The following is a 20,165-nucleotide window of genomic DNA, read 5'->3' on the forward strand; positions in this document are numbered from 1 at the left end:
TGATATGATTGATCATAATATGGATATCTCTTTGAACACATAGTCGGTTTAAAAGGTACAGTTTGGAAATGGTTTCAATCTTTTGTAAGTGATGGATATTTTTCAGTCAAAACTCGACCTCCACTAAAAGACGCCTTTGGTGTACCACAAGGGTCCATTCTCTCTCCCACACTTTTCTCTTTGTTTTTGTCCCCGTTGGGCAGCATTTTTAGTAACCATGGAGTATCATTCCACTGTTTCGCCGACGACACTCAACTGTATTTACCACTAAGGCACCCAACGAAATCTTTGGATTCTCTTTTAGCTTGCCTAAATGATATTAAAAACTGGAAGGCTGAAACTTTTCTTAGCCCATTGGCATCATACTGTAACAGTCGGTATGTGATTTAGGCTTCCTAATCGATGATAACCTAAAAATGGAGAAGCAAATCAATTCGGTGGTACGGGCTTGTTTTTATAATTTGCGTCTCCTGGTAAAAACTAAACCTTTTTTTATCAAATGTAGACCTCGAAAGGGTCGTTCATACCTTCATTTTATCGCGTCTCGATTTTTGTAACTCCCTCTATCTCTAAATAATCAGAATTCCCGAAATGCACCACAGAGTGAAAACATTGTGACATCACCTTCTCATTCTCTATTAGATCTGCTAAATCCTTACCAGTATTCAGGAACTTTCTGAAATCTCATTTAGCATTGGGAGCTTATAACAGGTAAACTCAATCTATGTGATATATGTGGTGTCTGATTTGTTCATATGTATGTTTTATCTTTTTTCCTTTTATATAAAGCACTTTGGTCAACCTCAGTTATTTTTAGCAGTGCTATATAAATAAAGACAAGATATACTATGTTAGTGAACCTTAGGCAGGTGCAGATACCATGGTAATCGAATGAACTTCAAAGAAGACCATGTCCGAAAAATTACCATGGTACCATGTCCAAACAGCTAAAGTAAATGTCACAGGTCGGGGGGGCCAAGCCAGACTGCGCCCACCCCTCAAACCCAGGACCACCTCGAGGAGCGTACCAGAGACCAGGCAGACAAGAAGAATTTCTAAAAGTAACAATCTTTATTGAATAAAAGCAAGAATTAAAAGTCTTAATGCGGGCTTCGTCTCTCTTTCCAGGGAGGAGGAGGCCGCGGGATTCACTGCGAGGGCCCGGGTTACTGGCAGCCACAGAGGAAGAAGGAGTCGAACGCCCGTCCGGCGTGCAGGTAAGTAACGTGGTAAGTAGACTCTTATTGGCGTAATACAGGCGGGCAGCGACCCGGGCAGACCAGGGCCGGGGCCACGGGCCAGGAGGGGACTCTCTCCACAGGACAGGTGGGTAGCAGGTAAGTTTTTCCCAAGCGTCAGCTATTCGGCAGATGACCGGCACAGGGGGCGATGGAGTCCAGGAGGGGGACTCGCTGCCGGCCAGGTAGGTAGTCAGGTAGGCAGATCTCCTCCGTGTAGGGTGCTCTCCTCCGTGGCGTCACTGAGCAGCAGGTGTGAGGTCCTCCGGGTGCCTTTCCGCCCTTGACGGCTCCAGCCAGAGACAAGGGTCCCCTCTAATCCAAGATAGAGACAAGTTTGCAGGTTCAATTCTATTTCTGTGAAGTAAGGACTTACGGCTGGAGCGGGTGGTTCTGAACAAGCAGCGTTGCTGCTGAGATGTGTCTCTCCTCTGAACAGGCAGCACACACGAAGGCGGTGGCAGAGGAACGTTCTATTTAGATAGACAAGACAAGTTAAACAGGACAATCACACTCCTCTCTCATAGCACAGGACCTGGTGGCCGAAATGGAACATACACATTCAACCTGAGGGCTTTGCTCCGCAAACACGTGAACTGGAGAGTACTGGCGGTTAAATAAACGTGTACATCCACACACTGCAACTTCACGTCAAGTCCAATACTGTGTGACACTTCAATTCAGGCACCGCAATCCACTCTCAAATCTTCGTGCAATAAGGCCAGCACTCACCCACTGTTCAATCCCTCCACTGTTGCGCGGATTCAACACTCAGAAGCTGAAGAGATGCAGAGGACTTCACACCGCATGGAACACAGCGTCTTCAACACTCTTTCACACTCAGAAGAAGATATCAGGGTTTCACGGATGAATCAGTTCACTCTCTTAGTGGTAATTATATTTGTGGTCAATACACTTCACAATTCCTCATTCAGTTCAATACACGGCATGCATTCACACGGATCCGGTGTTTCATTACTTATCTTTCTCTCGAGTGATGACATTCTCCAATCTTGACTCAATCTCCAAAATACCCTCACTTCACATCCAATTCACGTTCCAGCTTGTACTCCTTCAATCACCGTTGCACCCCTTTCCAGTCAGATCCTCACAGCCGCTCCAAAGATCCCAGCAAATCCAAGCCACTGCCAAAAGAATCGATTTCTCCCGGGGGAGTACCACACCCGAATGCCTTTTCCTTTTCCTTTTAACTGCTTCTCTAGGCCGTGTTTCCCAATCACAAATCCCCACACCAAACGCCCGCACCTGGTACCGCTTAGCTAATCAGCTGCCACTGTCATGGCAACTGACAACAAGCAAACCAGCGCGGTGTGTCAGTGAAATCGTCCCGGGGGGGAAACACACTCCTAGCGGAAATTGGTTCCGCTGGATTTGTCACCTTGTGACATAAAACCATGGCATTTTGGATCATAAATCAATAGCTCTATTTTTGCTGCAACAAAACATGTGAAAAAGCTGTGTTGAATTTGTTTGTTTGATTTTAATCAAATCTTCAGGATTACAAATGTCCATCATTTACATAGTGTAAGTGCTCTAACCCAACTCTCAACCAAACCCTTATATAACCCTTGTGGTCACTGCCTGCATTTTTCCCCCACATTACTCAATTTTGAGATGTGTTTGCCATAATAAAGTAAGATGTAATATACTAGTATTTGCTGAAATAAGCATCCAGATTAACATAATTCAAAGCAGGCAAGTAAATCACTGAATAGACATTGTTAAAAAGGCTGCTTAAGAAGTCAATGGACTGTGCTGTTTGTTTTATTTTCATAACATTGGACTACATTCTACAGCGTTTCATCTAACAAAGTGAGATTGTCAATCTGTATACTTAGGAGGGCTTTTACACTGGTCATGTTTTCTGCGGTCCGAGTCCGAGCGTGATTGTTCCCGGCGCCCCCCACCACGTTGATCTGGTTTCACACTAAACTTGACTCTATCGAACCCTGGTGCATTTGCATTCATTTTGCTTCATCACAAACGTGCACGGCGCATGACAGAAAACAGGACGCAGGTCAATATATTGTGTTTTTATTGATTTGGTGCTGTTATGCACAGCTGAGTAAACAAAACTTGGGTATACTGTATGTGTGTCGCATGAAGGCAGCTTTCTGCTGCTTGCAAACGGACTCTTTTGAGGAGACAGCAGATTGCAAGCCTTTAATTTGCCACTCTGATTGTACTCACTGTGCGCGAATATACTACATGCTCACTAGCTCGTATCCAAGGGAATTCATCAACACTGTCAGTCACATGTGTTTTGTTGAACTAATGACTTCGTCGTCAACTAAAATGCATGCGCAAGTTACTTTACTTCTACTTTAGTCCCAGGTGCTTTCCCATTCATGTCAATCACGTCACAGCTCCAGAGAAACCGAACTCAGAGCACCTCCTGCAGGTAGTCTCAGGTTCAGTACCCCGGTGCACTCAAGGGTCCGCATCACAGCTTTACCAATTTTTCATGCAAACTGTTTCAAACTAAACTACCAGTGTGAAAGCACCCGTAGTGTCATGGTGGCTTAGGGAAGAGAGAAGGAGTTGTGGATGTAAGTGTAGTCATTATTAAAAGAAGATAATAGAACCAAGAACAGAGGAATCCACCAAGAAAGGCAAAAACCCAAGTACAACAGCTTACCATTACTGTTACAGCTAAGACAATAACCGACAACTCAAACTGAAAACAATTAGCTACAGAATATATACTGGGATAATGAGGAACTTAACAAGACACAGGTGAACTAAATCAGTTAATATATACATTTATTTACAGATGCGTGGATGAATATCGCTGATGTTATCAGATTTTCAGGTGAGATTCTCAATTAATTCAGTTAATGGACGCCCTGAGGTAAAGTGTTTAAACTGCAGGCTCAGCAACGATTGTATTTAATTGTACAGTACAATCATAACATAGTACGGACATTAACTTCATTTCATAATGTCCTTAAACATTACTATATTGCTGGCGATAAATTGAGAAAGTGCTTATCCGTTGTGCAATAGTTGTCCTAGATGCGACGCGACGCTGCGCTTCTCGTCCGGTGTGCGACCCCCTTTAGAGTGGTGCAGGTATGACATCACTTTGTAGGCCAAACCGCAGAAGCAAGTTGCATTTTAGCACTTCCGGTTCCATAGTCCCGAAGTCAATGTTTTTTTTTTAATGGGGTTTTGATTAAATGGCTGAAATAAGGTCTGTGGTGAACACAAGCTCAAGACACTTTCATGTTTTATTCTAAGACATAAAATACATCAGTATTACCCCACTCATGATTTTTTAAAGCTGTTACGTGTCTTGAAAAAGGAGGCTGCTGACAAGCGGCTACATTTTTAGATAAAACTGAAAGAGTTGTCGGAAGCTTAGTGATGGTGACGTTGAATTCGTGGGACCGTGGTGTAATTCGTTTATAGCCTTTAGCTTTTTAATTCTGGCGACTGCATTTAGGGTTAGGGTTAGGGTTAGGTGCATATAATCCAAAAGCAAATGGGAAAATCCAATTGGGTTTTTGTCAAGGGAAACAGTGTGATGTGAACTGCCGGTTGGCCTACAAAGTGACGTCATACTTGCACCACTCTATTGAACCAGCTTTTGGAAAATGGATGAATGGGCTACAGGCGCCATCATCTGGTCAGATGCAAGAATTACTTCGGCACGACCCTCAAAGTGCATTATGGGTATTCTCTAGCCGTTGAGCGTACATTGGTTGTACACTAGTTATTGAAGTGCATTATGGGATTGAACGAGTGCACTTGATAAGGTCCACTATGGTTACGGACACCACTACAAATGGCTGTTCCCTATTTACGGGTATAGGGGCGATTTCGAACAGGAAATAAGAACATGGATACAACAGAACAAAATAAACATCAAAATAAGAGTCTTAAAACAGACATTCAAAAACAGGATATGACACTCAAGGCCCGTTTACATCAAGGACGATAACTATAACGATAATGACAAAGATACAGTTCTAAATATTAATAGCTGAGTACAGACCACAACTATCACTGCGCAGAGAAATCCACACTGAAACATCTGTAAACTCGTATATCATCTCCATCGTAAAAGCTTGCTGAGATGAAACTGAGACCATACATTTCTCATGCTATTCTTCTGAAACGATCATTTTATTAGCAAAATATCTCACCAGTGGTGCATCCAGGTCACACTCAATCACCATTACATTTATGCTCCATTTTCACTGGACAAAATGCTGTCTAAGTGTGGACGAAAGTCCGAAACTGAGAAAAAGATGATGAAAAGAAGAAGATAGCAAAGAGATAAAAGACAATGCAGGATCTGGTTGTTTAATTTGAATCAAATGTTCAGGTTTTGCAAATGTCCATCATTTACATAGCGTAAGCGTAGTGTAGTGTTTTCAACCTTGGTTTGCTTAGTTTGTATGATCCATTAAACCCTTGTGGTCACTGCCTGAGTAGGAGAACATGTGAGGTTGTTATTCCTCTCATGACTCAATTTTGAGATTTGTTTGCCATTTCTTTTGGTGTTAAATTGTATGCCGCCTTCACATGCAATGATCATAAATATGACTTTCCTAGTTGAAAATTGGACATGAACGCCCTCTCAAATGGATTTACTACTGGAAGCTCGAGATTCATTTTGATACCCAAGTTCCCGATTTCGGCGGGCCAAAAACTTTAAACATGGTGGAGAGGATAACGGTTGCTGCTGTGACTGCTCTTCTTTATTTGTTTTGGGTGTTTTTTTTCAACAACAGCCACGTCACCTTGTCTTTTCGTTAAAGTAGTGCATATTTACATATATGAATAATCATTTGAAGCATATTGTATGTTTTATACACAGCAAAAATAGCCTGTATTTGACCGAAATTCCAGAATCGTCAGCAAGCTGACTATCTAGATAGTGCTATGAATGTTTTTATGGTTGTCAACGAATGGGGCACTACAAAATTAAATATCTTTAAATTTTGGCTTTAATAAGATTTCCTCAAGAAATAGTCAAGAATAAACCTGGTGTCCTCCATGATTCCTGTTCTTTCCGACAACAAATCACTTGAATGCAACGAGCTCGTAATCACGACTTTAGAAGTGGGAAGTAGGACATTTCTGATAAAACTTGAAGGCAGCATAAATGCAGCATAAACTGTGCTTGTTTTAGCAAGCTAAGCTAATACCTGTTGTCCTTCTTAAACAGGAAAGCATTATGGATTGTAGTTTATAGTGGTGTGGAAACCATGAGTGGAAACAGAGATTCTAATTATTGGACAAAAAACTTCCACACGTAATAACCTAGAATACTGTTTAACACTTGATGGCTGCTCTGTTAAGTCTTCGTCGTCGGTTAGGAACCTGGGTGTGCTCTTTGATACCAATCTCTCATTTGAAAGTCACGTGTCTAGTATATGTAAAACCGCATTTTTCCATCTTAAAAACATATCTATATTACGCCATATGCTCTCATTAACAAATGCAGAACAATTAGTTCATGCGTTCATGACCTCAAGGCTAGATTACTGTAATGCTCTACTGGGTGGTTGCCCTGCACGCTTAATAAACAAACTACAGCTAGTTCAAAACGCAGCAGCTCGAGTTCTTACCAGAACCAGGAAATATGACCATATTAGCCCGGTTCTGTCAACACTGCATTGGCTGCCTATTAAACATCGTATAAATTTTAAAATATTGTTGATTACTTACAAAGCACTAAATGGTTTAGCTCCGCAGTACTTGAGCGAGCTCTTAACGCATTATAGTCCTTCACGTCTATTGCGATCTCAAAATTCCGGCCAGTTGATAATACCTAGAATATCTAAATCGACTGCAGGCGGGAGATCCTTTCCTATTTAGCACCAAAACTTTGGAACAGTCTTCCTACCATTGTCCGGGAAGCAGACACACTCTGTCAGTTCAAAGCTAGACTAAAAACACATCTCTTTGACCTAGCATACACATAATACATTATAGACTTCGATAATTCAATGTTAGGCTGCATAGATTAGGTCAGCCGGAACTGGGAACACTTCCCTTAAATCCAGATGTACTCGTTACATCATAAGAAGAATGGCATCTACGCTATCTTTAGTGCCTTTGTTTATCCCGAGGTTTTCCTGCAGCCTGCCGGATCCAGGCCGTATCCAGATCTGACGAAGGAGATTCGCCTGGACCCGATGACAATGCAGTGCTGAAGTGTCAACTATCCTCTCCCTATGGAGGATCCCTTTCCCACTCTACAGATAAAGCGTTGTTGAAAATCCGGTTCGCGTACCCCGAAGTGATAAAATAAAACTCTGTATCAAATTTTATAGGCAAGACAAGTAGTTTGTTTAGGCATGGTTTGTTGGGAAATTACAAACCTGCGCACACATATTCAAACGAATTTAACTATAGAATCAATTTTTAATGCGCATGTGAACGCCATCCGGTCACAGGTTCGCGTTTAAAGTCTGTTTAGAGAGAACGCCGTCGTCTTAGTGGCCCCTAATGTAATAACAAATGATAATTTTGCTGGAAGTGAATCAATCAAAACCAACTTTAGCTGGAAATAACACTATTCAAAAATCGCTATAAAGCCAAAACAATCTCTGTTACCGTAAATTGTATGTTTATCTCTGTAAAGCTGCTTTTAAACAATCTCCATTGTTAAAAGCGCTATATAAATGAAGATGACTTGACTTGACTTGGTGTTCTACATGGTTTACGCCACAGGTTTATTTATCCCGTCATTTCATTTGAGCTTTTAGGAAAGATGGTAATGAAAATGTTAGGGACATCACTGTACATGAATGAGACCAGGGACTTTACCCCTAAAATAAATAAGAAGAACCCACTTTTAAATTAATTTTCAAGATTTTTAATTGTTAATTTGATTAATTCTGCCATCAAGGTTAGCTATAGAAATAATGATTAAATAAATAATCTACTAAAATTAAGAATAAAAACTAGAGAAAATATGTTTATACTCCACAAACATGTTTTTGTTTCCCAAAGAACCTTTCTGTCAACAGTTCTTTAAAAAAAAAAAATAATTATAATGTGAAGAATATCTAAAGAACCCCTTTCCGCAATAAAGAACATTTTGTGGAATGGGACGATTTAATGGATGTTAAAGGTTCTTCGTGGAACCTTCATCGGTGGCAATAAAGAACCTTTGTTTTTAAAAGTGTGCAGTAAACTGGACGTTTTGGCTTGTTGGTACAGTTGTATTATTTTTGCTAAGTGGTTACAAAGGAAAAAATCTATTAATGGTTAAAAACAGAAACAGCCAAGAAGCACCATTGACAAGACATTGTCAACTCAACCATCTCACCCACCGAAAGACAAGTGCATTGATACAACTCTAGACAACTGGCATATAGTTTGCCTGAAAAACATTTGCGAGAACTTTTCTTACCAGAGAAGCAGCTCATATTCTGGTTCAGGCCCCAGTCTGCTTTCATCTTGACTTTCTTGCTGGCAAGCAAATATTGAATATTGTTGAATGGCAGTAAAATATAGAGATTGATTTTAGAAAAATGGGTGTGAAAAAGCCATTGTCCCCTGTTCTGGTTATTCTAATTTGTGTAAACAAATAAGTCATATAAAAAGCAAGTATTTATGTTATGTCCACTATTGCCATTGTGCTTTAAACCTCCACACATACAAATTGGCAAAGTCTGCTTAATATTGAGTTGCAATCCAATTGACTGAGGACCTGATGGCTTTTATCTGTCTTCCAAGAACACAGGTAAGACTAAGAAAAGTATCACAATTTTGGTGTTATAACATTTTATTTTCATTTCATGTGTATTGGCCATGGAACATGGCCAATACACTTTTTTAAATTTCTAAGTATGCTGTTGTTTCAGGAAAAAAAGTTGTTTCTTGTTTCTTCTTTTTAGCTTGTCTTGACCTGGAGTTTTTAATTTCCCCAACTATCACTAAAAAGTGTTAAGGGAAATTATAATTTTGTACAGTTTAAAATCTTGGTAATGTTAAGGAATCTTGGTAAAGCTTCTGTACGGAGCCCCTAAAGGCACACGACTGGAGGAAAAAATATATTTCAAATATATTGCGTTTGCTCACGAAACGTATGCTTTTCCACCAAGAAACATTGCGTTTGCTCGGGTTTCTCAGGGGAACGCAAAACATTTGAAAGAGAACGCAAAAGTATTGAAATAATTTTTACATCACCATGTCCCTTTAGGGGCTCCATACTTTAGTTTTAATTACTCAGTGGCAATGTAATTATTTTGTGCATATTTGCCATATATTGCAAATACTAGATTCAACAGGCTTTCACATGGTTTTCCACTCACACTTGGTTCCAGTGGATCACCAGCTGCTTCATTATACAATGTAAGATATATTTCCATACAATTTTTTATTTATTTTTTATTTTTTACTGTTTTGAAGTAATTTGATTGTAGATTTATATAAAAAAAATCTTAACACATTTCGATGGTCCACTTTAGACATTCTACTGGCTATAAGTAACTTTGCAACTACATATCAATTAACTCTGAGTATTAGTAGACTGTCTGCTTAATATCTGCTAACTCTTTATTTTGATGCTCCTCAACAGACATTCTACTGAGTAACTTTGAAACTAGATCAACTTATTCCACAAATCCGAACCCTAACCTAACAGTCTAATAACAGCCTACTAATACTCCAATGAAAGTTAGTTGACATGAAGTTGCAAAGTTACTTATAATTAGTAATGCCTAAAGTGGACCATCAAAAATAAAGTTTGTAGAAAAAATGCATTAATTAACCAACTCAAACCACATTGTTCGCTGCATAACCAGAACTTTAATGTCTACAATCTGACTGAAATAAATAAAAGTCACATCCTGAATTCAAGTATTGTTCTTTCAGCTCTCTTGCTAGGATCTGTAGAGCCGTTAAACTGTTCAGAACCAACAACAAAGTCTCTCCTTAATGCCATGAAAGAGGAAGTCATCAGCTACAGCGAGGCAAGGCCGGTTATAAGTCTGAAAACTCCCACCAACGTCAGTGTGGATTTGACTCTTTATGGCATTTTAGGAGTGGTAAGCAAATCTATGGAAGACTACAGCTTTTACTTAAATTATTTTTTTACAAAATTACGACATTACAATAATATTAATTCCACTAAAAATGGTTACATAATCCATATATTTTCCCTTTCAGAATGAAAAATCACAGGTGTTGGAAACTTATCTGTGGGTGAGGACGGTAAGAGTCATGACAAAGACATTGTTTAGCCCCGGTATTAACAGCCGGTTTGCGTGATCCAATCACATGACATTTTACAGTGCTTAATATATCCAAGCCTGTTTTAACTATTGCAAGAGCACTATTTAAACAGCAGTGCTGATAGAATTATTATTTTTTGTAGAGGTGGCAGATTGAAGGTTTGAGCTGGGAACCTGATGAGTGTGGAACAAAAAAGATCTCACTACCAAGAGAGAAGATATGGGTTCCAGACATTGTCATTAACGAATTGTAAGTTGCACAAGTCAAATGTAACACCTTTGACTAGTGACAAGGAAACAAAAACAAAAAAATAATTGCCAAATTCGTATGAATATGTATGATGTGATTTGTATGGAAACGTACGATTTTTAGAAAAAGTAATCATTAAGGTCCAAACCCAACCTAACTGTCACTGGGAAGTATAGCAGATCGTACGAAAACGTACGAATGAGATCATACGAATTCTTATGAATTAGCCAACGATTCTGCAAAATGTAAAATAGTTGCCATGTGAGTGTGTTGGATTGTGCACATGCAAAAAGTAAAATTCTTGGTGGATTTCCCTTTCTATCTTTAACCTGCTATACCCACCATCATATTGCAGCATGGATGAAAACCGAGCACCAGACACATACTACGTCTATGTCACCTCGACTGGTGAAGTTATGGATGGACGGCCGATTCATGTGATCAGCTCATGCAAACTGGACATCTACACCTTTCCATTTGATTTCCAAAACTGCTCATACACTTTCAACTCTTACAAACACTCTCGTAAGTGAGCAAAACTGAAAACTCTATATTCCTTGTTTGGCTACTTATGATTACATTGTACTTGTTGGTCTCGTTCTCTACAGGTGATGATGTTCAGTTGTTCTTCTTTCTGTCAGCGAAGCAGATATTCAAGCAGTCTCTTGAAGCAATGACAACTAAAGGAGAGTGGGAGCTGATTGACTTGCTGACAGAAAAACCTGTACAGCTCTATCTGGAAGGAGGATGGGATAACCTCATTGTTTATGTTGGTGGCATTTTAGAGAGGGGTAATTCACTAAGAAAGAATCACAACAGTGATTTACCGTCATGATTTGGCGTATGTTACTCTGACTATTCAGCATAGCTCCACCACTGTGATCCAGACACCAACAAAAAAAGTTGTAAAGTATGTTTGACTACACTATGACCCTGTCCCAAATGGCACCCTAAATACTCGCGGTCTTCCTATGAGTCCGCACTTTTGTGACGTAATGTCGCTTTGACTGTCGGGAAGAAGTCTGCTGTGGAGCTCGCACCAGTGTGAAAGTGCGAAAAGCAAAAGTGCGTATCGAGGGCGCATATCGAACGGCGACCGCATAGGAGGGTGCTCGTGAGCACCCTTGTGAAACCTAAAATGACTAAATTGGATACCCTACGGTCTTATGGACTTAACGGACATGCGCACATGGCAGCCATTGTAACTCCACAAGACCGAAAGTGCATATGAAATGTGCCATTTGGGATAGGGCCTATGTGTCTAGATATGACCAGTTATAAGGCTCTTCTTCATCATTTGATCATCATTCTTGTACAATTCTAACCATCTAAACCACTAACCATTAGGTGGAAACCGCCTTTGGAGGTCCTGTCCCATCTGGAGTTCCCACCCTCCTTTTGAAGTTTACTAAGTTGTATATGGCACAATCTGTAATGAGCCTAATTTTTACACAAAGCAGGTATATTTACACTAATGGATTACATTTTTGTAGGCAAAAAACCCGGACTTTCGGTTCCATCGCTCTGAAGTCAAAGATTTTTTGAATGGGTTTTTTGGTTAAAGGCCTGAAATAAGGTCTGTGGTGAACACAAGCTCAAGATATTTTCATTCTATTTTACAACATAAAATACATTGGTAATACCCCCTTGAGATTAAAAATAATAATAATCATTTTATTTTCTGACTAAATGGGACAACAGAGGATGTCATGATATCGTCATCACATCAAACAGGTAAACTCATCTACTCAATAGTCCACTTTCACAGCAAAATATTTCAAACTCAATCCTTCAGGGAAAATGTTTTTTTAAATAAAGACTGAAAGAGTTGCCGGAAACTTAATGATAGTTACTTTTGGAGTCATGCGCCTGTGGTGTAGTTCGTTTATATATATAAACATTTAGCTTTTTACTTCTGCTGCTTGCATTTAAGCTTAAAAATTCATAAAAGTTGTGTTCATTTGTGAAGATTATCATGATGAACAAAACGACGGTCACAAATTCTTTATAGCGGAAAAGGTTCTCAAGATTTTTTAAATGTTGTTCAGCTAATGGAAAGCTCCTATTGGTGTTTTGTCGAATGAACCAGAGAGATGCTAAATTCCGGGATGGCCTATAAACATATGTCATCACTTCAGCTCTCTATAGCCCCTTTCGCACTGGGTAGTTATAGGAAGTTAGTTATGGGAACTAGCCACCAGGGCGGTTCCCCGAGAACTAAATGTTCCCCTAGGCCCGTTTTCCTGGTTGCACACCAGTAGAAACTCTGAAGTGACGTAAGCCACGCTTGTTGTTTTTGATATATTTATTTTGACTGCACTGAGAACACCAGAGCACATAGCACTACCATTCTCCGTCTTCATTCGTTTACGATCTGTCTAACAGTCCTATCTAATAAGTTTTTAGATAGAACTGTTATACAAAAAAGTATGAAAAAGTATTAGCATTTGCCATGTGGTTGATGCCCAATGTCGCAAGCTGAGCAGAAATACATAATCATGTTTTTCTTGGTCCCCTCAAAGTTGCGTTCGATTTTTTCCTTCGCGTAAAGGTTGAGAGGTCCATCTATCACTGTTTTCCATGTTCTTAGAGTTAGTTTGTGGAGTAAATATATAGGCTATAATATGTGTGTGCACACTAGGCTTGCCGCGATAGACGGTGTTGACGGTGTTACCGGTTTTAAGCCCCATCACCGGTGACATCACTTTCCCACCGTGACACCGCGATGTCGTGACTTTTTTAAAGTATTCGTTTTTGCTAAAATATTTATTTGAATTAATTAAAAATAATAATTATCAATTATTTAGTTCAGAAGAGAGCATACATTATAATTAAAAACTGAACTGCGCAGTGCGTGCCAAGAGCCAGTTACGTCACAGATCAGCAAGCATCAGGATTCCATTTAGCACGTGTGGAGATGAGAACGAGTCAAATTACAGAAAAGCAAGATAATGGCGGAATGTGTAATTTATTTAGGCCTGTTTTATTTTCTTATTCGTTAATAAACGTTTTATGGTTCTTATTTGTTTGGGCCCACAGTTTGAAGATTTTCAGCCTATGCATGGGGTTATTTTTATTCGTTCGTTATGCTAATAAAAGTTCTGTCTATAAATAAAAGTTTTATTATCAGCGAGCCGAGTTGTTGTTTTTTGTCCATTCAAGCAATTGATGCTGAATTGCCAATTGACGCTTATTTCGAGCGATTTAACCCGCCCCGCCCCGCCCTGCCCCCCACGGTGACACCGGGATTACCGGTGTTGTGACACGTCGATTAACCGGTGGGAAATTTTCCTCACCGCGGCAACCCTAGTGCACACAGCTTTTAAACGGCGGGTGCTGGAATTTCGAGTGCGTTCAACCAATCAGCGTACACTTACGTCACTGATAGTTCCTATTGTGCTGGGTAAGACCCTACTCTGAAGTAGGAGCTAATTTAGTTCCCATAAAAGGCGTTCCTAGAACTAACATTGTTCCCAGTTCCTGCAAACACAAAAAGGGGATATGTTCGCCATTTCTAGGAACTATGAAAAGTTTCCTCCTGTACGTAAGCCCCTTATATCTCTGCTAATAGAACTTGGTTAGATGGTTAGTAAACAAGCCAAAAGTATGATGTCATGCTTGATGTCCAATGCAAAAGGTGAGTCAATGGTACATACAACAAGACTAGTGTTACGAAGCATAGGAGACGTTCAGATCCAAGTGCAGCTTGTCCTTTATTTAACAGAGTAGTCACCAGGCAAGGGTCAAACACCAGCAAACACAGCAGAGAAGATCAGGCAAAATCGTGGTCAGTAAACAGGCAGGATATCAGGGCAGGCAGCAAACAGGAAGGATACAGGAACCAGGCAGAAGATCAGGAACAGACAAGGTCAAAACAGGCAGGAATATACATGGGAAAACGCTTGGAAATGTTCGCAGCAGCAAAACAAGACTTCGCGGTGAGTGAATGAATGAGCATGGTATATATGGACTGAGACTAACAGGATGATGACACACAGGTGAATGCAATCAGAGAATGAGGTACAGGTGATTGTGATCAGTGATGAGTCCGGGCAGTGAGTTATGGGAAATGTAGTCTGTGAGTGAACGTGAGAGTCTGATGTGGAGTCCCCTCTGGTGGCTCTCAAGGGCACTCCAGCTGGTAACCGTTACAACTAGACCCTGACTGAGTGCAAGTGAATAGTGTAAATATTCCAAATGAAATTGTGATGAGCTACAGGTGTGTGTGTTTACAATTCAGGCAAGTGAGAGCGCCCCCCACTCTAGGAGCGGATTCCAGATGCTCCAAAATGTATCCAACAATCCATGAGGGAATGGAGGGAGGGAGGAGCCAGGGAGGATATGACAAAGGAAGGAGCCAGGGAGGAGGCCAGGGAGGAGACCATGGTGGGCAAAGCTAGGAAGGAGATGATAGTTGAAGGAGCCAGGGAGGAGACCATGGTGGGAGGAGCCAGGGAGGAGATGACGGTGGGAGAACCCAGGGAGGATACAATGGTGGGAGGAGCCAGGGAGTCACCTCAAGCCAAAGCTCCAGGAACAAGGCCCACAGCAGAGACATAGTGGAGCCTTGGTGGAGATGCCAGGTAGAACAAGGAGGACGACTGACTGAGGTGGAGCTGGTGAAGGTAGAGACCCAGGTAGATCCGAAGAGAATGGGTGTCACTGAAGGTCCTGGAGACCAAGGCAGAGCCATGGGGACAGGAGGCCAAGTGTTAGAAGTGAAGCAAGAGTGCCGTACGACTGAGGCAGGGCCGGTGCGACTGAGGACTGAGGTGAAGCTGGAGGGAAGGAGGAGCACGGTGGAGCCAAAGGGGTGGAGGGACGAGTTGCAGATGAAGGCCCGGAAGTCCATGGCGAAGGCAGGGTGACTACTGACCAAGGTGGATCCGGAGGGACGAGGAAGTCCTGTTGAGCCATAAGAATGATGGTCCCAGGTAGAGCCGGAGGAGCAAGGAGCCAAAGTGGAGCCGTCAGGACGATGGGCCGAGGTGGAGTGACGGGCTTGGAGGTTAGAGGTAGAGCCAGAGGGTCAACAGGTGGAGTTGGCCAGCAAAGTGAATCCAAGCTGCTAGGTGGAGCTAGCGTAGGAGGAGCTGAAGGCCTGAATGGAGCCAACGGAGACAGGGCAGAAGAACTGGGTAGCACATGCAAAGGGTTATGAGATGGCCTCCTTGGACATGACAGGACAAGCAGAGAGTTCAAAAACAGCCACCTAGGCTGACACAGGACAGGCAGAGAGTTTTGGGATTGCCTCCCGGCCAACACTGTACAGGCAGAGAAGGTGGGATTGGGAAGCAGGGAGAGAGCATCAACGATGAAGAAGACTTGGAGCTGGCCAACATAGGAGACTTGAAACTGACCTGAACCAGTGGAGGACGAAGACATTGGGAACAGAAGGAAACCAGGACATCAATTATTTCTGACTGGGAAACACTGGAACTCTCTAATGCTGGAGGATGATGATGAAAACAATTCACTTCCTCATCCAGTTCCACCAAAATTTCCACAGGCACAGATGTAAGAACTGGCTCACACACCTGATCAGACTGCTTTGGCTCAAGGATGGACAAGGCTGCAGGTACTGGTTTCGTAGAGGGCATCGGCATCAGCTCTGGCTCTGCGTTGGGGAATGGCTCTGTGTAGATGATCAAGGACATCATGACGGGAGGGAGTGGACTGGGAGGACTGCTGCTGAGTAGCAATGTCATCCTCTACTACCTCACCTACAGTAAATGATGAGCCACACATCCACTGCAAAATATCCATATATTGTGCCAGGGTCACGCTGGAATCTCCTACTGGCAACAATAGGCCAATGTTGTTGTCCAGTCCATCCATAAAAAAGTCCATCAGAATATGATCATCCAACGATGTCTGGTGGCAATATTCCAAAAACGTCTCCACCTACTGCTTGAATTTCCCAATCATTCAAGAAAATGGAAGACAGAATTTCCTCTCCCACTGGGTTCATGGTCTTTGGTCTGGCCTTTCTGTAACGACACACCAACACAGAGCAGGGAGAAGAAACCAAGGGAGGTAGTTTATTGAAACAAATGGAGAACAAACAGGTGAGAAATGTGAGGCGAGTATGCAGGTACATTAATAGTGAGTCCATGTAACAGTTCAAGTCCAAATGAGATGGTGATTAGCTGCAGGTGTGTATGATTACAACTCATGCAAGTGTTCAGAATGTGCTGTGACAATAAGCAGGTTCATGTTCATTGTGCCAGAAACTGAATGCATTATTTGGTGGGACCACTCTAGTTGAAGAAGAGGATGGAAAATGTCAGAAATAAAATAAAATTAATAAAATAAAACCAACAGAAGATAAAGTTGAAAACAACAAAAAGGGATATACAATACAAGGAGGTTAGACAACTTCTTAGTGAATTCACCCCTAAGTGTTATGTTTGCTACTATGAAAAGAAGTGTATACTTGGGAACACTTGATACTAATATTTTCCCTCACTGTTGTGGACTAGATTGTCTTGAGACGTCGAGCTACACTGTATGTGGTGAACCTCCTGATTCCCAGCAGCCTTCTCCTTTCTTTGGATCTCTTCAGCTTCCTCCTGCCTCTTCAAAGTGTGGACCGTGCTTCCTTCAAAATGACACTCATCCTGGGTTACACCGTCTTCCTGCTGCTAATGAATGACCTGCTGCCTGTCACAGGAAACAACTTACCTCTTATCAGTATGTTCTCAAACCTTCTTATTCTATTATGTATCTTTTCATCTTTACCCTGCTAAAAAGGCAAAATGGTCACTAGCATATGTTGATGGTTTCCAGCATGGGATTCTGATGCAACCTACCCAATAAGAGTTTTTTGGTAAACCAAAGGGGTCAAAGTTTGGCTGGTTAGCAAGGCCCAGTTAGTGCTGGTATATGTCATAACAACCATCTGGGAATACATTTCTCCATTGACGACCATCCTTGAGATGAATGGAAATGCTAACAGCTAGCTTTTTCAAGGTATTAAAGACCTTGAGTTGGCCAGTTTAATCATGAAGATTGTTCTCGCTAATCAGCTCAAAACTGAAAGTATAATTTGTTTTGTTTTTTACACACAGTTGAATGCATAGCCTTTCAAGGTATACTACATTTGACGTTTACACATACAAAGGAGGTCAACGCATGTGCATTAACAACAACTTGCACTCTGTCTGCAGAATGCTTCATCCTTTTCATTCCTCCAATTTCTCACCATGAGTTATAACCCCTATAAACTTATTGTTAATCTTTTAGATAGAGTTGTACAAATATGGGTACTTTCTGACCTCTTTGGTGTGTCTATTTTATTCCTCATTCTTTGACTATATTATGAATTACCAGTTACCACCTTGTGGACAAATGAATTAGAGCAAAAAAAATGCAACCTACGCAAATAGAGTATGGTTGGTTAGAAAAATCGGGCAGCAGGCATAATGTTTGCGTGTACAAATAAAAAATTAAAGTATACTTTGGGTTTAAGTTTTTCATGTCTAGCTTCTGGCATAAAACAGCCTGGGCTACGTTTCTCAAAAGCATCGTAGACCATCAATTGTACAAATGGTCTCTACGGTCTACTGTACTTACGCTTACGAGGCATTTAAAAAACACAGCCCAGGACTCTTTCAGAAGCAGGAAATCCTTCTTCACCTCCAGCCTAATCTGATCTGATCTTTCTCTCTCGATCTAGATGTGTTTTTCTCTCTCTGCATGGCCTTGATGGTAGCAAGTCTACTTGAGACTGTCATCATCACCAATATCTTGTGTGGTTCCCGTGACTTTCCTCCCTTACCTAAGTGGCTCAGGATTCTGGTCCTGAAATATCTGGCTCAGCTTGCTTGTATGAAGAAATCTTGTGAAGAAAACTGTGATGGTAAGCAGATACTTTCATCTTCCCGGATGCTCTTACACTAGAGCAGAAGTTTTCGAAGTGTGGGGCACGACTCCCCTGACACGTTCTCGAAAGTTTTCAGTCCAAGGATCCAGTAAGCCGAATGCATTCAAACAGTCAGTCCAAAACATCCCCAATCCAGAGAAAACCCTCTCTTACCTATTCTGTAATTGTTTCAGAGCATCCTAGGCTGTTTCTCATGGTGCTGTAAATATAGACTGAACGGTGGTTCAAAACACCCAACCGCTGCATGAGCATAATGATACTCAAACTACAGCTCTCGGTTGGATAAAGCAAACCAGTGTTGCACTAGTAAAGTTTTGATGGATGACGATTGTAATCAAGGTAAAGACGATTACAGTGACATACAGGAGTCATGCATTAGGCACACGAGACGAGAGTCCGTTATTATTGATGCGCAAAACAGACCATGTGTGTGCGGTGCTCTCGGCGCACAGATCGCTATTGAATATTGGTCATAATTGGGGGTTGGGGAGGAGGCGCCATTGTGTACGTTGTGTCAAAAGGGAGGCCCACTTTCTTTGACTTTGAAAACCCCTGCACTAGAGTTATTTGTGCGAACTTTATGTCAGAGTTCATATCATTGGTGTAAAAGAGGTTCTTCCAATGGTGCTCTTGTTTCTTGTCTACAGCAAACAGATCTAAGAACACTTTCTACAAAAACACCATGACTGATATTCCAAACAAAGGACAAGTTAGTGCAAGTCCAGTGAGTGTCTGGGAACAATGTCTAGAGGAAATGAAGAAGATGAGTAAAGATTTATTGGCCATCCGCCACCAAATTGAAGAGCACTTTAGTAATGACAACAGCACCAATGAATGGTTCATGTTTGGTCAGGTCATTGACCGTGTGCTCTTTATACTGTATACTATCTTTATCGTTGTGAGTTTAAGCACAATTATGGTTCTGTGGTTGCACTCGTACAGTCTAGACAAAAAGTCGTAGTATATTATTGCCTGCTCTGTGAACTGAAGACACCACATGTATGATGAGGTCAATGGAGCCCAGATTTATTCCTGATTTAATGCAAGGGATCATCAACAAAATACTCTTTATAGGAGCTTTAAGTGTCCCAATACTTTATGATTTCATAGAATTATGTGACTTTTTTTTTTGCTCTAGAATTTGAATATATATATAAAAACTTAGTAAATTAAAACTGAATATGACTGAAATCTGTAAACTGAATCTGACGTTCTGTTTTATCTGTATCACCAAAACGTTTTATTATTTTTTGGTAAAGGATGAATAGCAATTTCAACTTTAGTCACTGTCCAGTTAAGTTTGAGGAAAAAATTATAATAAAAATATCAAAAATATCCTGGTTTTCTGGTTGTTTTCTCAGTGTTTTTGAAGATATTTTAATACATCTTTTTATTATTAATTATGGTAAATGATGAATATGCAATAATAAAGCATAAAAAAATATATAATAATAAATATTATATGTTAGGTGCCATACAAACAAGGCCAGTCTGTGGATTTCAAGGTGGGATCGTGAAAATATAAAACTAGTCATGGCAAAGACTATTAAAAAAACCCTGCAAAATTAGATTTA

The 20,165-nt window shown here is 40.9% G+C and overlaps 1 protein-coding gene across 1 annotated transcript; it reads left to right on the forward strand.

The window, feature by feature from the left end:
- Positions 1–1,103: 1,103 nt before the first annotated feature.
- Positions 1,104–19,795, forward strand: LOC130094521 (5-hydroxytryptamine receptor 3A). Its single transcript, XM_056260844.1, has 9 exons — positions 1,104–1,217; positions 10,028–10,270; positions 10,392–10,436; positions 10,600–10,706; positions 11,062–11,231; positions 11,315–11,475; positions 17,189–17,399; positions 18,385–18,567; positions 19,239–19,795. Exons 1-9 carry the CDS (start codon positions 1,104–1,106, stop codon positions 19,550–19,552), a joined length of 1,548 nt encoding a protein of 515 aa, XP_056116819.1. The 3' UTR covers positions 19,553–19,795.
- Positions 19,796–20,165: the final 370 nt, after the last annotated feature.

Source organism: Rhinichthys klamathensis, unplaced genomic scaffold, assembly GCF_029890125.1.
Source record: "Rhinichthys klamathensis goyatoka isolate OS25496 unplaced genomic scaffold, OSU_Roscu_1.1 h1tg000009l_1, whole genome shotgun sequence".
Classification (NCBI taxonomy): domain Eukaryota; kingdom Metazoa; phylum Chordata; class Actinopteri; order Cypriniformes; family Leuciscidae; genus Rhinichthys; species Rhinichthys klamathensis.